The sequence below is a fragment of the Cinclus cinclus genome, chromosome 20 (genome assembly GCF_963662255.1).
Source record: "Cinclus cinclus chromosome 20, bCinCin1.1, whole genome shotgun sequence".
NCBI lineage: Eukaryota > Metazoa > Chordata > Aves > Passeriformes > Cinclidae > Cinclus > Cinclus cinclus.
In genome coordinates, this window is record NC_085065.1 from 1025413 (window position 1) to 1045597 (window position 20185).

At 41.3% G+C, this 20185-nt stretch overlaps 1 protein-coding gene across 1 annotated transcript in view; it reads left to right on the forward strand.

Annotated features, from left to right (window-relative positions):
* Nucleotides 1-20185, forward strand: part of LOC134052028 (protoheme IX farnesyltransferase, mitochondrial) — a 104948-nt gene that overhangs the window by 72801 nt on the left and 11962 nt on the right. The window contains exon 6 of the mRNA XM_062506214.1: nt 15287-15519. Within this exon, the coding sequence (XP_062362198.1) occupies nt 15287-15519 (233 nt within the window). The remainder of the gene's footprint in view (nt 1-15286; nt 15520-20185) is intronic.

Here is a 20185-nt window from a genome sequence, read left to right on the forward strand (position 1 = left end):
AAGGATGGGATTTGGAAAAGTAATTTTTCTCCACCCTTCGTGAAGTCTCAGTATTGCATCATCTTGGTGGCTGAGACAATCACTTAGGGGCTCATTGTGCCCTGCTTTATATTTTATATATTTGGGCTGGACAATCCATAAAAGAGTGATACAGATGGCTTCTGCAGAGCTGGGGCTGCTGAGCATAGGGCCAAGAGCACATTTACCTTATTTGCCATCCCCCAAACCCACTTCTGGTGTCCCCAGGGAATTATCTGACGCTGTTGGGAGATTTGTGACAAACATCACTAGATAGTTCATTGACTGCTTGCTTTATAATGTTCTGTTTAATTTGTAGGGCTCCGAAAAAATGTTCTCTTTGTGCAATGAGATGTAACCATCCTCATTCTCTATTCAGAGAGTAATCAGAGACATCCTGTTGCAAAAACAAGAGTAGACCCAAGCACAGCATGCCAGTGAGTGCCATCCATCATCCTGCCTGCCCACATGTCTTCCTCCCTCTTCTGACCCCTCAAGTCTTGTTTAGAAATACAAACAGCTTGAGACGTTCTTTATACTTGGGCTGCAGTGTTAAACTCATTTAACTTATTTGTGTTCTGCATTATAATAACAGCTGATACTGTTTCCTTCTATGAATTTGTGTCATTGATGAGAAAAAATGTCATGTGCTCATACAATCTTAGATTTGTCTTAAGTGTCAGCAGCTTTTCCTGATTTCCTGTTGGTGTGATTTATTCCCTTGCTTTTTAAGGTAATGGATTTATTTTTCCTGCAGATTAATTTTAATAAGTCTCTGGTATGAGCTGCAGTAGCTGAGTGAGATCAGCCTCAAGGGTGACAAGTGTCCTGCTCTGTTATGTTGTTCAAAGTGACAGGTTTGATCACCCTTTACCTGCACACACTCCTAAAAAGTGAAAGTTAGACAAACTTGGAGTACTGCTGGATCTGCTGTGCTAATCACTCATAAAGGTCTTCATAGTTGTAAAGGAATGGCTTTTCATCTTGAAAGAAAAGAAGACATTGAGCAGTATGTTCTAAATAACCAATTCACAGCCATGTAGACACTGTTCAATTCTGCTCCTGCACTATTTCGCAACTTACAGCTGTTTTCTGTACCCAGTGCTTTGGCTTTGGCTGCCTGGAAGTGGGCCTGGGGCTTCTCCTTTGCTTACCTGGACCATGAAGCATTGTTCAGGGAGCTTTAGAGGGTGGTCCAGGCTGAAAGAAGCCTCAGGAGAGATGAAGACCCATCTCCTGCTCACAGCAGTCTCAGCTCTGAGGTCAGACCTGGTTGCTCCAGATCTTGTCTCAAAACCCTTCAGTATAATGACTTCAAACTGCAAAAGAGTAGATTTAGGTAAGTTCTTAGGAAAAAAAGTCTTCCCTGTGAGGCCCAGGTTGCCCAGAGGAGCTGTGACTACCCCAACCCTGGCAGTGTCCAAGGCCAGGTTGAATGGGGTTTGGAGCACCCTGGGTCAGTGGGAGGTGTCCCTGCCCATCGCAGGGGGATGGAAAAAGATGAGTTTTATGGTCCCTTCCAATCCAAACTATTCTGGGATTCTATGATAAAACTAACATGCTGTGGAATTTATTGATATTCTCCTTATGCAGATTATAGGTATTCAAGCTACTTTTCTGTAAGCATTTAAGAAGTTTAAGTCTATTAAAATGACAGAAGGCGGCACAACACAGCTAATGCAGTGAATGCTTCAACAAAAATAAATCTTTGTGTTGTTTGATGAATATATTTTCCAAGAATCCCATTAACCTTTTCCCTTAGCAATGCCCAAGGAGCTGTTCTGTCTGCGAGCTTTCCACTTCTCATGTTCACAGTTGATGGTTACTGCAGTAATGGAGGCAGTAACACTTCTACTTACTGATATTTCTGAGTGCAGTGTTGACTTGGCTCTGTTTAAACTACAAGTAAGCCAAACTCTTGAAGAGTCAGACCAAAAAGGACTATGCTAGTACTGTTTCTCACCAATAGCTTAGATTTATGAATTGTAGTCACAATTGCAGATATGGAAGTTGGATGTTCATTACTAATAGAAAACTGCAACATGTGAAATTTTATTTACTCAGAAGCACATTGTGACAGACTATTTCTATGTAAAGCTAAGTTTTTCCACTTTGCTGCCTATAGCAGACCTACTGTTACAAGTGTCACAAAACCAGTTCACGCTGAAGAAATGCATTTTAAAACAAAATTTCTCCTGTAATCACTGTGGATAATCCTGGGTAATTAGCTTGTTTCTTTGTTTAATGTAAATCAGGAACATTCCTACTGATGTTAGTGGAGCTGCATGGATGTAAGTGAAGGAAAATCCATGTCCAGGGCTTACACTGAGACCTGTGTTAAGTATTTTGCTAGCTCTGCTTAGTTCAGAGGTTTTAAACCTCCCCAAGGGTCTTGGTATAACTTTGGGTCTCCTTTAGAACTCATCCCCTGCTTAGCTAGTGGCTCTGCTCCCTTGGGTGGTCATTTCAGGCAGGTTTCATTCTACTGAGCTTAAAACAAATAAAACAAAAACTCCATAAATCTATAGTTCTTCAAGAATGATAATTTTTAAGAGATCAGATGTTCATTCCCTGCAGGGGAACATTCTGATGCTTTGTTTAGAAAATACCTAATTTTAAAGGGACTGCCCTGAGATCTTTTTCAGTGATAAAAATGTTTCTTTTTTTCAGTGGGAGGCTTTCCTCTTGTTTAAACAGGGCACAATTCAAAGCAGACACCATCATGGCAGCCTTTTCAAGAATTTCTTCTCCTGCTTGTATTCGGGCTTTATTATTTAAAAACAACTAAATGCATTCCTTCCTGCCTTCATTTTTTTTCTACCCTGTGTTTTTCAGGAGCTGTCATTGACTGTGTTTGGTAAACAAGAAATTTAAAAGGCAGCTTTTTATTTCTGACATGTAAATTGCTTGTAAAAATGTACTTCTTGCCTTTTGAACAGTGGGGTATTTTAAATTTTTTTTCCTGGCATAGCCATATCACAGAGAGTTGTGGGGGGGGAGAGGCCTTGGGGCTAAAACATAATTTTACAAGAATAAAACCCACATCAAAGGATAGCCTAATGCAGTGATATAATGCTTACTGGTGTCTCTCTCCCAAAGGGAGTATGGATGACAATACTTATATCTCAATTGTCTATTCTGCCTGCACTGCCTGCATAGGATGTTGATTAAATGCTTCTAAGGTATTAGAGGCCTTTTGTAGAATGCACAGATAAATGGTGATACTGCACATTATCCTCAGATCAAAATGTGTGTTAGGAGGAAATTATATGGCTCTAACTACATATCTATTTTGTTTCTTAGGGCAATAAAGAGGGTTGTTTTATTAACTTCACATTGAAATTTGTTTCAATTGAAATGAAGCAATCGCTGGTTCTGCAGCTCACTCCTGCTCAGGCCTCATTCTGCCACAGCTCAACACAGACATTCCTTTGCAGGCAGCTCTGTTTGGTAAATGTAAATCTTTCAGAAACACTTGACCCCTCAGGCCTTGCCGCTTTTCAGCTCAGCCTGAAAAAATTTACGCCCAAATTATTTATCTGAATCTTTAATTGCATGTGGGACAGTTGATAAATCAGAGTGCATTGTGCCTTGCCCCACATTAGGAAACATCCCACATGCTCATGTATAAAGCTGGAGTCACGGTGCATTTGGCTAAATAACTGCTCCATCTGCTTGTGGAGAGCACTGCAGAGAAGTGATAGGGGTTCCTAATGGAGTTGTCTTATCCTGTCATGTCAGCTCCTCGCTGGGGGGGTAGAGCCACAGGAGCCAGAGGGAGCCGAGCTATTGTGCACTAATCCTGCCATCTTTGTGTCTGATATGAATGAGCCTCTTGGACATTGACTCTAGCCATTGCCTCTTTTCTTCTTTAATTGACTAGTGATAAGTCATTTTCTCCAAAGGTGATGTTGAAGTGAGTTTTTATAAACAAACAATATTTAAGCTCGAAGCCCAGGATCCTTTCCCTACCTTCAGGGCAGTGTTCTCCTGATGGCTCTTCTTCTCATGTCTGTCAAACATTTCAGGTTTGTGTTAGTAAATTCTGGCTTAATGCAGTCAAAACCCCAACACTTTGTTCCATGTATTAGTATTGAACCTTATCTGGTTTACCCACAACAGCGTCATCATTCACCCTGTGCCTAGTGGTGTAGGAAATGTCACTGCTCAACAAGTCCATTATGGAACTGCCTCTGATTAGAAGCTGCTATACTCTGAGGTCTGTTTACAGTTAGTCATGTTAGAAGTGCATTTCTCTCTGTGAAGGACAGAGTTTATCATGTCTCATACAAGTTGTAACTTACATGTTATCAGCTCCTCAAGTCAGATATAAAAGAGGTTTTTCTTGCACTTTAATTAGCTGTGTGAGCACAGGTGCTTGCTCTCTGGTGTCTGTGACTAGAAAAGCTGCATTGCTGAGGTTGAGATATGTGGAGAACCACTTTGGTATGTTTTATTTAGTTTTTTTTTTTTGCTAGGGATGTAAATTCACAAGGAATAAAAAGTATAAATAATGCTGGAAAGGAGCCACAGTGACTCCTATTGCTGCCTGTGTGACAATAATTATGTTCTATTAATGCAGTTTGATGGTATATGAAGGGTTTGTAATTTTGTTTTTCCCCTAAAAAAAATTTGCCCATAACTTCAGATGGTGATTGTAGGTAATCTACCTAGATAATAATACAGGAATCCCAAAATACAGCCATCCTCATCTTCTTCACCTCTGACATGAGACTTGGCAGATAAGCTCTCTATAGAGTGTTCCTGTGCTGTGGGTGTCAAAGGCATGTTGTCAATGGTGCAGGGGAATCTGCAGATGGGCAGAAAGGGTCTGGCTGAACTTGAAATTTGTCAGGCTCAATCTGCTCCATTGCTCTTCTGCTGGCTGGTGTCTGGAGACTCATCCTCTTCCCATGGCAAACCTTTGTTTCTTGTCCTGGTCTCTTTTGATGTACGGAATAACTTAATTGCTTAATTTACATTGCTCCTGGAAATGTATTTAGAAAGTGTTCCTATGCTGAGATGACTGGACTGTCTTCTCTCTTCAATTTTTTGAAGAGCAGGTTGATGAATACCTTTGAACATCAGTTTTCTCTGAATGGGATTGAGATCTGGCCTGAGACTTCTTTACTGCTGCTTTCCAAATGTTGGCTGAGGGCTCAGCAGAAGCACATGTTATATTTAATCATTCTAAATCAGAAAAAATGTTTCTGGAGAGACCAAATTATCCATCCTGTTAGTCAGGTGGTGTCTGGCTCTTAAACAAAGAGAGAACTGAGATTTTGAAGTAGAATGAATGGATCACTTAACTGCCATGCTCTAAGGTTAGATTAAGGAGGAGGATGTAGTTTAAATATTATGGGGGACATTTTTCAGATTTACTATAGGTTTGTCTTGTAAGCACTTTAAAAAAATATTTACATTTTCATGACTGCGGGGAGGCTTTGAATATTATTAGTCACCCTTTCACTCCTACCTAACAAAACCATATACCACAAGCGTGTTGATGCTCCACAGGGTTGCTTGGGGTTGTTATGATTAACATTCTGCTGTGGATATCAAGTGCAATAAATGCATAAACATTTTGTAAGTATAGGTCTTTCTCATTTGTAATTCTTTACTTCCAAGTGAAGTGATGAGGCCCAATTGGAGTGTCTGCTTAATAACAAATGGCAGCATAAAGGTTTTATTTTTGTCTGAACTGCAAGTCTCCCTATAGTGCACTGAGCTATCTCATCCCAGACTTGGGCTCAGACCTCAGGGCAGGCTTCTGAAAGCATGAAAAAAACAGATCCTGGTATCATTTGCAGGGAGTTAAACCGGTCAAAATGAGAGCAGAAGATGTGTAGGAGAAACCTCAATGCTGAGGTTAGGCTTGATCTCTCCTTCCTTAGCTGAGTTGAAATTCTTGCCTCACCTTAGCGAAACCTTCAGCAAAATCAATCAAGCCAATTTTGAGTTACTGAAGCATAAAAAAGAGAGATGTGTCCCTTTCAGGATGAAATGATTCTTTTAAATCATCTGTGTTTGTTTATGATAGTTTTAAAGCACCTCGATCTGACAGGGGAGATAGAACATCTGCCACTTGGGTTCTTGAGGAGTGAGGGGAACAAATTGCCCCGACTTTGTGTAAAATACAGTGTTGATTATGCTTTTATGCAATGACAGACACCTGTGGCAGGGCAGTCTGGGCTACATGCTTGGACTGTTTCTTCTCTGGGAGAGAATTGAATTGACACAGGCAGTACTTTATCCCAGTCTGTGTTTATTTACACTAATTACACTTCTGAGCAAGTATATTTGATGGCACAGTCAGAGCTGGTGGCAATTTAGAGGCAAAACTCAAAAAAGGCAACTCCATGATGAGACTTAGCCAGCAATAATAGATGTTTATCCATCACTGAACTCTGTTTATGCTAAGTTCTCACTGTATAACACTCCTTGGGAGATTTAAACATCACTCATTGAATGCTTCCCTGTTTCCCTGTGGATGGTCCAGCTGTCATTCAAAATCACGTCCAGATTGGGGCTGATGGTCCTGGTTGGGCCCTATGGACAAAGAGAAGGTATTAGGGGTGATTCCTTTCAGAGTGATTTGAATTTTAAAGAGGTTTACTTGAGGATTGAGTCTGTAAACTTTTTCTGCAGACACAATTGGTGTGGTGTTCAAGTGTGTTTAAATGCTCCCTGTTAACCCAGCTCCTTAAATTTTTGGGGAGTACCTACCACTGTCATACTTCCTCTTAACACTGAATTCTTACTCAGCTCAGATTTTATGCTACAAGTTAGGTTTAGAACTTTTCCATTACTTGTCTCGGTTTGTTTTGTTTTTTTCACGTTTGGGGAAAAGTACTGTCCAATCTGAGATTAGCAACACCTTTATCATAGTCATTACCAGAAATCAAATCACAGAAAAAGACACAAACACAAGTGGGCAGAATTGCAGCAAGTGTGTTCTGGCAGTCTTAAAAATCATGGTACATCCACTTAAAGGGAATTTTATATAAAAATCAATATTTGTAGTACATGTAGAGTCTGATCTGCCACAGAAACATGTTTTTGGGGATGAAATGCCAGACTCTGACAGAACGTAGATACTACATCTTAACTTGTGAAGACAAAATTTAAAAATTCATTACAGAAAAGAAAGAAGGACTTGACAAATCTCCCCATTTGTTTGTCTGTCTTCAGCGTTAAATGATAGACCAGCTGTATTCTGGTATTTGCAGTTGATGGAGAAAAATTGAATTCTCAATTAAAAATATAGTTTAGTCTCATGTTTTAGTCTGAAACTGTATCATCCTTCATCCCTTATCATGACTCATGAAATTTGTTGTGTGACTGAAAGAGAATTAATAGCTATTAAGATCTTTCTCAACATTTTCTCCCTTAAAACAGTACCATTTTAGATCATGGGTACATATTGTTTGGTTTAAGGTAATTCTGGCACTTTGCAAGTTTAAGTTTCAGTCAGCAGGTTCTTGGGCTTTTCATAACATTCAGCCACAACGTACCTGTAAAAGAGAGTATCAAAAAGTGAGAGCATGAATTGCTTGTGTTAAGTGAAGCTGCTGAGCGATGCTGAATCAGAAATACATGAAAGAAATAGAGGTCTGGCAGTATGTCCATTCAGCCAGTGTCACAGCTCTTTTTTTTCCTTTTAATTGGAAAGAAATCTTTCCTTGAGACTAATCCAATCTGTAATTGAAAGTTGTAGTTAAATGTAAAAATATTTTGCTTTGAGTCCTTAAAAACCGCAGCCTCAAAACTATACTAATTAGGGGTCATGATGTATTACAGAATCCCAGAATGGTTTGTGTTGGGTGGGACCTTAGAGACCATCTAATTGCAGCCCCTCTGCCGTGGACAGGGATGCCACCCAGTAGATCAGGTCATCGTGTAACCACTTTGATTCAGAATCTCACATCAAAGTGTGGATGGTTTTTTTCTATCAGGTACATCCTCAGTCTGTCAGTAGAGCTCTTTCAGAGTTTTATCTAATCTTTTTTGTAAAGAAAAAGGTAAAGTCATCAACAATGAAGCCTACTGATCCACGCAATGTTGTTTCAGTTCCAGTTCTCATTAGTAGTGTTTCTATTATGATAGAACTTTTACAGCTGACAGTGGTCATGGATATGGTTTTTATTACTAAATATATAAGTACACAGCCTGAAAGGATTTGTGTGGAAAGTTAAAATTTAATTTCGGAGTTGGTAGATTGCTATTATTCAGCATTCTGCCATGATTACTAATTTCTTTTAAATGCTCTGGGCCTTACCTTGAACATAGAAACTGTGTGAGGGGATTTTTTTAACCTTCCATCAAAAATAATTTCAGGTATAATACCGTTGCTATTTGGGGCAAAATATGCCTTTTCCAGCCTTCTGGCTTCTTTCTTGCAGTCAGCTGAGTTGGCGGCACTTGCACCAGCAGATGACCTGAGTGCCAGTTCCAGGTATCTGTCCATCAGGGGAAGCAGGGCTGGAAATGACACAAATGCAGTCCAGATGTGTGCTGAAAGTAGATGGACCTGCATCCCCGTTACCTCAGCTGTGGGAGCAGGAAGGCTCCTTATTGTCTTCGTAACATCCTCGGCTCTTTTCTGTCTTCTCCAGATGGGATGGGATTGCCTGCTCTAACTCCTGCAGTTGATGGCCTTTCCTAATTTTTCTGGTGGATCTCTAAAAGCTGCTGAGCAGAGTTCAGTTAAAGAAAATAAATCCAAGTTTAAAAAAATACTTTTGGCTGATGCTCCTCCCACTGAGGGAGGTGATCAAGCCATAGCCCAGTATCCGTAGGACAGTCATGCTGGCCACAGGCATAGCTTCTGCCCTGGGACTTGTTTTCAGCAACTCTTAGTGTTACCTGGCTACAGGAATTGAGAAGATGCCAGGAGATGAGCAAAACTAAACCAGCAGCAGAGGAGGAGTATGATTTTCTACATGGATGTAGGTAGAAATGTCCATGGACATCCTTTCCCTTTCATGGCTGTGGGCTTCTGCAGCCACAGAAACCATCAAAGCGGGTGGTACTTGAACTTCTGTTTGTGTAACCTCTCATTGTTGTTGGAAGAGGGTGAAGCCTTCAGACTGATGCTTTTGTCTGAATTTGTAAGTGGCTTTAGAAGCCTTAAGAACTTACTGCTGACCTGGAAAAAAATTAGGGAAAAAAGGAGGGGGCTGTCTCCAGCAGCTTCATACTGAGTAGTCTGGGGACATTTTTAGTACCCAGAGATTCCAGAAATAATAAGCAGTTTATGATGCTTCCTCCTAAAATCTGATTTTAATTATGGTTTTGGAACAGCACTGGACTTGTATCTCATCTTGTGATGGTGAAATGTAGTGGCAGATGAAGATCACACTTGTGTTCTTTGTCTGCCAAAATACCTTCTCTTGAGCTCCTGCTACTTTCAGCCTGTCTGGGCAGGAACCTGGTTTAGGTTGTCCCTCTTCTTATTACAACAGGTTGGTTTCACACTATATGCAGATAGAACTTGGGCCCAGAGTAGCAATATTGAAATAAATCTGAACCATCAGTCTCACCTCTATTATCTGAGCATTATTTACCTGCATTATTTACCTTGGAAGGTGCTGAAGTCAGGAATAATTTAGTACTATTTCTGTGGGTGAGCAAGGGGAAGAAGCACAGTGGTCTCGGTGAACCTGTTTCTTGGATGTCACAGAAAACTCACCGAAACCCAAACCCAGTTTTTGTCTCATCAAAAAGTAGGTAAATTGCAATTTATTTAAAGGGCAGAGTCTGTGCAGAGTATTTGCTGTTACTAAAATTCCACACAGAGGAACACAAGGGTATGTATTCATTTGGATATGGAAATTACTCTAAATAAAGCTTCTTCTCTTTCCACTCCCCCCCCCCCCCCCCCCCCCCTCCCCCGTCCCACAAGCCCATGCCTAGACTCTTCCTTCACCATCCCTGCTCTGCTTATTTTAGAGCATCACCCTGCATTTGGCAGAACGGATCCATGGTCTTGTGGCCTGAGGGACAGTTGTCCCCCATACTAACGATATCTGATACAGAATAATCAACTGGGAATTTAAATGTTCCAATCCATTAAGGTACTCCAGGCATGCTACAGCTAAACAAAAGAGCATTGTTGTTTGGGTTTTTTTTTAGTTTACCCTTTTAGAAGTGAGTGACATGTCTATGAAGGGTTTTTGACAGACAGGGAGAAAACAGGGTTTATTACCTTTGGTATTAGGCTTTGAATTTAATTTTCAAATATATGCACTTATACTTCACCTGGTTTTATGTAAATATGTTTGGTGTGCCCAGTTTCCCATTAATACATGGTCATAAATTAAGTTTCTTATATATTTACATAACATCTGAACATGGATTGCATAGAACTGCTGGTTGAATGAATGCACCCATTCAGGATTCATATGTGCTTTGTGTCTGCACTAGTATGGGAGTGTCAGTCCATTCACAGGAATAGGTTAAAGCATTAGATGCTGATACAGGAATTTCCATATTTTCAAGTATTCATAGGTCTTAAGAGGGAATAGTGTCTTGTTCTTTGTTGGTTTTTTTTTTTTGTTGTTTGTGTTTTTTTTAATTCATTTAACTTTTGCCCCATTTTTAACACTGTTTTTTAGACTGTAATTCAAACTCTACTTCGACAGTTGTCTTCACAAAATGTTTTGGCAAAGACAGCACAAAAAAGCCTGTATAAGTAGTCCTGCTGTTGATCATTACAGACATGAAACTTGCTAATGTTGCTGTGGAATAGGTAAAATACTACATTAATTTTATGGATGGGCAAATGCTTTAATTTGTTTTTGCCTCTTAATTTTTCCAAGTAAGACTGTGAGTCAGTAAGTACTATTATCCATGGTTCCAGAGCCTGTTAAATAAACTTATTTCCTGCACATGTGTGTGAGCTCATTATTTACGTATAACCAGAACATCTGTAAGTGGTGACTGGTTTGGAGGTTATATTATTGCATGATGTAATTAATTTATTACATGAATTAAAATATGCTGCTTCATCATCCAAGGCCTCCTCACTTCTCTGGATGAGGGTTCACGTGGATGTCTCATGGTCATGTGTGCAGGAGATACCTGAATAGCACCCATTTGGAATTCCTCCTGCATGTTCCCATTCCCCCCAGCAGCTCTGGGCTGTCCTTGAGCAATCCTCCTCAACCCAAACAACAGCATCTCTCCAGAGCTGAAGGAGGAGAGGGTGGGCCTTCCTCCTGCTTCCAGTGCGCCTCTTGGATGCTCTCAGTGGAGTGTGACTGGGGTGGGGCTGTCTTGGGTGAGCTCCCTGGGAAAGAAATGACAACACACTCCCTTTGCAGCAGGAGACATTTGATTATTCACAAGTCAAGCTGAAATTCGCAAAAGTTTTTAGTTAAAGGTGGATGTCTTAGCACTTTTATTAGGTAGATTTTGAGATATTTGTTGTCAGTAAAGGAGAAAAAAGGGATGAGGCAAAACTACTAGGTTTTGGTTTGCCTTTAGGAGGTTCCCTACATGGTGACATACTGGGTATTTTAGAGTTGAAATTTGAAGAGAACTCATTTGGCAATTGTAGCATTTTTCCAAAGCCTGATTTTAATCAGCCAAATAACTGAAACCAACTCCTCCCAAGAATCCATCATAAAACCTAGTTTCTTACTCAAGATGTTTGCTTTCTCAGCTAGCTCCTTGGCCAGTTTTCCAGTGGAAGATTGCCTTTCTTTCCCATGGGAGCGATTCCCTCAGCAAACACGAACGCCCAAGTGAAATGAGGCGTATGTACCAGCATCTGTCACCAGCCTGCACTTACTGCATGGGATGGTTCAAGGAAGGAGGAAACCATCAAAGACCCCTCAGCCAATTTTGAGCACCATGTGAGAATTCCCTGGCTCTGAGTTACCCAAGGCTGACATGGGCTGCATGGTGGCATGAGGCTGAGTTGTGTGAACATTAGGTGGTGGGGTAAATTCAGTGACAGCTCAGTGTTTCAGCCTTTCTCCTGCTCCAGGACAAAATGCTGGTCTCCTGTGGTCCCTTGATGAGATGTGGGCAGCCTGGCAATGGAGAGTACATCAAATCAGCGAACGTCAACCCGTGTACCTGAGTACTGACAAACAACGTGAACATGGACATGCATGATCCCTAGATATAAACTAGTTGAAATCAGATTATCCTTTAAACTGCTGTGATTTAAACCTAGGCTCAGTCTTATCTTAAAATCTGCAGTGTCACTGAAGCAGAAAGAGCATCATCAGTGACTGAAATGTCTCTACGTTTTTCTCAAATATTTTCTTTCTCACAGTGAGGAATTGCTTGTATTTCTCTTAAACCTTATAAACATGACAAGTTTACATGAGATTGAGTTGAATTCTCTTCTACCTCATGTCTCACCATGAAAGAAAATCTTGATTTCTGATTGCAGTGTCTGTGTGATGCCAAGTAGTACTTTAAGAGGCAGAAATAACTAAGCTGAGTCATCAGATCACAGTTCGACTTTCTGATCTCAGTTTGAGTTTTAGGAACAGGTCTTTGTAAGTCAGAACAATTACTCTTCTTTGTTGAGGAAACACTAGAGATAAGTAGAAAACGTGATGCTTTCAGGATATCTGAAAGTAAAGTGGTTCAGCTGCTTAAGAGGAACCACACCATTGACTTTAAGCCCTCCCCTGAGAGCGTTCGGACAATTGTAGACGCTGGTCAAACTGCCTCAAATTGATCAGAGAAGATGTGGCTGCCCCACCCTTGGAAGTGTTCAAAGCCAGGTTGGATGGGTCTTGGAGCAACCTGGTTTAGTAAAAGGTGTTCCTGCCTTTCAGGAAGGGGTTGAAATAAGGTAGGCTTTAATGTCTCTCCCAACACAAACCATTCTGTGATTCTATGGTTACATACTGTGCCTCCAGGAACTTCTATTAAAGAGGCAAAAAAGGAAGAAACTAAGAAGCAAAAATGTGTTCTGCCAGGATCACTGCAAATCTTTCGAAGGTCTTGGCCACATAACTTCACCCCTCCATTTTGATAAAGTCTTATTTTTTAAAGGTATTTTTCTCATCCATTGGTTGGAAATGAAGGCAGCAGACACCTGGGATCAGGGCTGGCAGTGAGGGCTGGCAGTGCTGCAGGGAAGCAATGTGGGGGAGAGGCAAAACAAGGTTCATCCATGGAGGAAGGGTTTGCACTCCTACCCTTTGCCTTCCTGTCTGAGAAGAGACATGAAGGGCTGGTGTGCTCATGGTGGGTAGTGTTCATTTGAATTGGAGACACATAGATAAGTCTTCACTCCTGATTAGTGAGAAATGTTCTTGTTGAATTAGATCAAACTGTGCCCTCATTTATGTCTGTGAGCCCTGCAGGGTGGATGTGGGCAGCCCAGCCTCATAGGGTCACACTGGTCTTTTGTCACCTCGGGAGTTTGTATTGTGTGAATTTGGTGTTTACTGTCTGACTGTATTTTATTCAAGAATCAGTCAAGATAGATTTGTGTAACCAAGCCCAGTCAGGTTTTCACTACAGAGGGTCAACATCTACAGTGTACTCTGGTATTTGTGGTTGGCATTGGGACCACTGGCAGTACAGTCTTTTTGCAAAGGAGCACCACAGGCTGCAGAACCAGAGGACACAGCTCTGCATGGTTCCTTTCCTAAAAACAGCCTCAAATTTTATACATCTCTTTGTCAGTGAAAGGCAGTGGTGTACCCCCCCATCTCTGTAATGGTAACACCAGGGCTGGTAATGCTGAGCAGAAATGTGCTCTGTGCACACTGTGTTACCTAAAATCTGTTGATGGTTTGGAAAAGCTGGATAAAATTACTTAGTTTAAATTGAAGGCAGATTTTTAGCATAAGATTTGCTCATTTTAGTTCTTCCAGGTATTTAGGATCTCTGTACTGTATTGGTCTAACAAACAAATACCAAAATCTAACTCGTAGGATTTTTTGCTGATAAAACTCACATAAAATTCATCCCCACCAGCAATTTTTTCTTGTTTTCTTATGAAGGTTGGAGCGGTGCTTGCAACACGTATTTTAGGGTTAAGGATTTGACCAGAGGGCAGAGTGGATTGTAGAACACAAAGGCTACATGTTTTTCAATTAGACAAAAGGCATAAAGCTAATCTCCATGCAGAGACCTTCATTGCAAGCACACGTATTTTGTTTTTACATGGATGACTATGAGTGTGTATTTAGCCACATGGGTTGCTAAATACAGCTAATGTAATGGCATTTTCCTCCTTTCCAGAGGTTGTCCACACCAAATGATGTCTTAGGGGCTTTTAGTTCTCTCTTCTGTTATACCCAACACCTCAAACAGGCACATGAGAGGAGATCTGCACCAGCAGCAAACATGTTGATCTGGCACAAGGAGCCACAACTAAAGCTTCCTTAGGGTTGTGGCATCATGCTGCCTGTCAAGTGTGGTTCTCATAGCCAAAAAAAAAAAATCCTTGTTCATCCTATTTTAATGCTTATTGTGGAATTTATTAGCAGAAGTTTACATAGCTCCAACCACTTCTGGGGAGTTTTGAGCTTCTAGCCTTCCCTGAACTCTCAGCTGATGAGCGGTAGAAATGCACAGAGATAATTTGCATCTTTATTGTTTGCTGCTTTCAGCCAAACCTAAAATATATTCAGTTAATTTCAATCATGCTTACAAGATAGCCAGTTTTGATTCTGCTGCTAGCATTGTTTTGGTGTGCTTCCTCTGCTAAGTACAGTGCATCAAATAAATGGGGGTGTAGAACATTCAGACTTTTTTTCAGTAAAGTCAAAGAATACTTTATTCCTATTGATATAATTTCAAAATGTACTCTTTTTCTTATAAATGCTTCCTAATTTTGTGTCTAACCCTGTTGCATTTTGAAGGATCCGTTGCATAACTGCAATCAGTTAAAAATCTGGCAAACTGCAACCATTTTAATTTACTCTAGACTCTGAGTGCTTTTTCCAGAGGTTTAAATTTGCTAAAATTAAAATGAAGGAGGAAAATTTGCTGAAAGCGGCAGCTCTCCATAAGGGAGAACAGTTTTCCATTACCTGCAGAGCTTGGATTTATTTGGTGAACACAATGATCACAAGATTAAAAATCACCTCCACTGCAGAGCTGTACTGAGATTGTTTTAACATTTTGGAAAGCATTTTTTTGGGATGGGGCTCAAACAGTTTAGGATGGCCGAGTAAAACAATAACAAAAATTCAGTCTTAATTTTGTGGGGGAGAGCAGAGGAAAGGGACGACAGCCGCTCTCTAAGGCCAGCTCCTGCTCAGCATATGCCACGTGTCTCCCACAGCCCCCTGCTCGCCGTCTGCTTTGCCGCCTCCTGTGGAATCCCAGGAATTGCCCTGCTCACACTGGGAGTGAACCCTCTCACCGGGGCCCTGGGAGCCTTCAACATCTTCCTCTACACGTGCTGTTACACACCCCTGAAGAGAATGAGCATTGCCAACACATGGGTAGGAGCTGTTGTTGGGGCCATTCCCCCTGTCATGGGCTGGACTGCAGCTACCGGGAGTCTGGATGCTGGTGAGTATAAAACGCTTGCATCAGGACCAGTGGTTATCAGGGTAACTAAAAAACCTACTCAAAAGGCAGTAAACTTTGTTCTTTATGCTTATTGACCTGACCAGGCCAGGCTGGACACAGCTTGCAGCAGCCCAGTTTAGTTGAAGGTGTCCCTGCCCATGGCAGAGGAGGGAAAGAGATGATCTTTAAGGTCCCTCCCTTGCAATCCAAACCATTCTGCAATCCTGTGGTAAGGCTTCAAAGCAGCTAATTTTGGTAACATTCTCCTTACACGGGTATTTCAGGGCAAACCTGAGCTGATAAAGCAGCATGTCCTATGGAATATGTGTTTTGACCATCTTAAAAAAAAAAATCCAGAAGAAAAACAGCATCTTTGGTGTTCACATAGGAGAATATATTACATAATTTCAGGATTCAAACCATGTTCAGGATTAAAACCATATCCAGTAAGATCCAACTTGCAAGTAACTTTCAGCTGGAAAATTCCCAGATGTGTTTTACTGTCTTTCCACAAGCCAGCAAATATCCTGGGAAGATTAATTTATTGGTGTATTTCTTAATTACCCGTTGCTAAACTCTTAAGTTATAAATGCTCCTTCCTCCCTTCTTGAAAAGCAAATGAGAATTTCTATTTTAGTAACTGTGAACCATTCTTGCATCCCTTGTAAAACACTGATCTCTTCAGCAGCTCAACTCTGACACAATCAGGCCTTGTTTTTCCTGCCAGCTAGAAACTTGAGAATCAAAGTGGCTCCACAAACTAACAGTCTGAAGCAATTAATAGGTCTGTTAAGAATTGGTTTAGTGTACACTCGTCCCACAGGGGGGCATACTTAAGACTTGAATAATACTTTCAACAACAAGGCTTTTAACCAGAAATTATCAGAATTTGTGCAAAATCTGTTCTTTATGCTCTTCCTAATAAAAGTCAGTCTGAGTTGGCTTTGTGTCCACATGTTCCCACACAGATCTAAACCACAGCAAGGATGGAAAGTGTAGTGGCGCTTTTTTCATTGTGTATTGCTTCTATACAAATATTTGCTTCTCTGGAAGTTACTTAGACCTAGAAATTTTATGTAAGAATATGTATAATGTCTTGTTAAGGAATGCATAACAGACATCATTAGCAGCTCTGTACTTTAGAAGAGAATAGGGGACATGACAGAAAAGGCATTGAGGGGCTGGAGCGTGTCCAGGGCAGGGAATGGAGCTAAGAAAGAGGCTGAAGCACCAGGAGCATCTGAGGGAGCTGGTGCGGGGCACTCAGCCTGGAGAAAAGTGGCTCAGGGGGGACCCTCTGACTCTGCACAACTCCCTGACAGGAGGGGGTAGCCAGGATGGGGGTCACCTCTGCTCCTAGGGACCAAGGGACAGGATGAGAGGAAACAGCCTCAAGTTGTGCCAAGAGAAGTTTGGTCTGGATATTAGGGAAAAAAATTTCTTCACAGAAAGGGTGGTCAGGGATTGGAACAGGCTGCCCAGGGTAGTGATGGAATCACCATTCCTGGCAGTGTTCAGAAAATGCATGGATGTTGTACCTGAGCACATGGTTTAATGGTGAACATGGTGGTGATGCTGAGGTGATGGATGGACTTGATCCGAAAGGGTGTTTCCAACCTTAACGATTCTTTGATCCTGTAGAATTAATTAAAAACAAAATGTATGTATTTAAGACCCGTGTCATTCTGGCTGCAGATTCTTAGACCTTGACTCTAACGTTGTTTGGGGATTTTTTGTGATTTTGCCACTTAATTGTGGAGTTGGTGTCCAAGGATGACTTTCATGTGCCTGTGCTTCACCTGCACAGTTCAGCTTGGAGGAGCTGGAGTACAGAGCTGCATGTCTCCAAAAGCCCTTGCTGTAGAGGCCAGTGAAAGCCCAGCATGTTAAACTGGCACTGATTGCCATTATCTTTAATTTGTCAACTTGTTCTTTGAGACCTATTTCACAAAGAGCAAAGCTGTCCCTGTACAGCAGCAGTGAGGGCATCAGGGAGCCTCACTGGTGCCCAGGGAAGCTCTTCCTCTCTAATTTGCAGCTAAAATGTGCTTATGTGCCCCTGTGCCAGCCCTACTGTGGAGGGAATGATCCCTAGCAATGATGCCACAGTGGAAGATGACAGTTTTAAACCACCCAAGCAGACTTTGTCAGAACACAATAATCTGGTGCATAACTAGTGTGTTTTGTGTAGTTAAAACTATTTATAATCACATCCCAGTCTGCATCAGGGAGGCCAGGCAGCTTACTTAATAAAGAAATAAATGTTATTGAGCCAATACTGGTGTTTGTAATGAAGGACACCTGGGGAGAGTCCTGAAAAGAGGAACTGGAATTTAATATTTTAGTGCATTTCAGTATTAAGTGAAAACAAACAAACAAAAAAATCCCAACACAAACCCTACAAACACTTTTACAGAGAAAAGGAATAACTAGAAAGAAAGGATGGTATTGTAGACTATGATTTTCAGTGTTAAACATTCTACTTCTGCAAATAAAAGAGTTCAGTCCCTGCAGCATCACATCCATGCAGAGTACAGGTGTGCATCCATACACAACGTGCAGACCTGTGTCCCTTCCCTGACCAGCGTGGTCTCAATTGTTGAACTCATTAATAATGTGTAATTAGTGGGGAGGCTTAACCTAGTTTTAGGTAGAGGTGTGAAAATGCCTTTGCACCTCATTTTAAAAAAATGATTCTACTTGATAACAAAGGAATGTGAAGGAAGGGAGGCAGGAAACTAATAAGAAGATAAGTTCTCAATGCTAAAGAGGTGGGTTTTTGAATTTACATTTTCCTGTGAATTTTCTCGCCTTGTAATCTTCTCACAGCATCCACATTGTTGTACATGTTGTTGGTTATAGGGAAAACAATATTTAAGTTTAGCCCTTTCATTACCATTTGTGGGGGAGCTAAGTGTTGAACTGTTGTGTACCGCAGTTAGGACAGCCATGTGTGCTCCCTTCAGGAGTTCCATGACATGGATGCTGTGAGATATCTTGTCCTTTGGGAAAGTTGGAGATGGTTCCTCCTTTCCACTTTCAGAGCTAATAACAATGTATCTCAGAGTGGAGCAGCCTTGTTTTCATTTGTCCTCGTTTTGTTTATGACTTTCAAAGATGAATACCTTGGCAGTTTCTTGCACAAGAAACAAGTACTGTGTATTTACAGATTGAAATCTGGAACCCTCATATTTCCACTGATGCAAACACATGACGTAATTTGTGGAATAATCACAGAATCATAGAATGACTTGGGTTCATAATGAACCTTAAGGACAATCCTTTTCCAACACCCTGCCATGGGCAGGGGCACCTTCCACTAGACCAAGTTGCTCCAAGACTCATCCAACCTGGCCTTGGACACTTCCAGTGATGGGGTAGCCACAGGTGCTCTGGCCGGCCTGTGTCAGGGCCTTATTTCCCTCTGAGCAATTTCTTACACTATACATCTTTGCAAATCTAGTGGTACTGCCCAGGAATGTTTGGTTCCATTTCTGCCCTGGTAGATAACTTTAATTATATGCTCTTAAGCCTGATTGAACATCCCATCCCCAAACCTGGATTTTGTGCCAACGTAATTTAGGGAAAACCTCCCATTTCAAAAGCAGAAGATAAGGTTATCTCTGGGAAGATGTGGAATTCTTTGTTGTGGGTTTGGGGAAGTTGTGTTTTTTTTAATGGCAGCTGTTTGAAACTGATGAAAGTTGGGAAATGTTAACATTTCCTCGCTGGGGGAGTGATTGCAGGTGAGACGGTCAGAAGTGCATGATAAATGTAATTTATCACATGGATATCACTGCCACATATCTGGAGGATTAATGCAGAACTTAACTGCCAGCTTGTGATCTGCAGTAACACATTTGCTTCCTTGAAAGCAGATTCCATTGCTCCTTCTTGGGACTATTTCTTTCTGAAAAAATTTGTTTTTCTAGTACATCAAGATACCTTAAAATTTATTTTACAAGGGAAAGACTAGGAGGAAAATAATGACATTCACTTAAAACCTTAAGTGATAGCAGAGAGACAGGAAGATACGTCAAACTTGGCAGTGTCCCCTGTTCTATGCCAGATCCCCCTCCTGCATGGGATCCACAAGCAGAAGAGTCCTTGGCTGTGCCACAGTGCTGCTGAGCTTGTCCACAGGGATTTTTAGAAAGAAACAGAGCTGTTTATTTTGGTGACTAAGAGGCACAGCATAAAAGCATACATGCTTTAAATTACCCTGACACTGCTCTTCCCTCTCCCCAGACTAATGTCCATTTAAACTTGTTATTTTTAGTGAACAGAAAACTGAATCTGGAGTAAATGTCTCCAAATGCCACAGCCTGTTTTTTGCCTTGTTCATTTTCATAGAATCATAGAAAGGTTTGGATTGGAAGGGACCTTATCTCATTCTAACTCCCTGCCATGGGCAGGGGCACCTTCCATTAGACCAGGTTACTCCAAGCCCCATCCAAGCTGGCCTCAGACACTTTCAGGGATAGGACAGCAACAGCTTATCTGGCCAACCTGTGCCAGGGCATAACCACCCTCACAGCCAGGAATTTCTTCCTAATGTCGAATCTAAATTTCCCTTCTCTCAGTTGGAACTCATTCCTTGTTGTCCTGTCACTACATTTCCTGATGCAGAGTCATTCTCAGGTTTCCTTGGAGCCCCTTCAGGTCC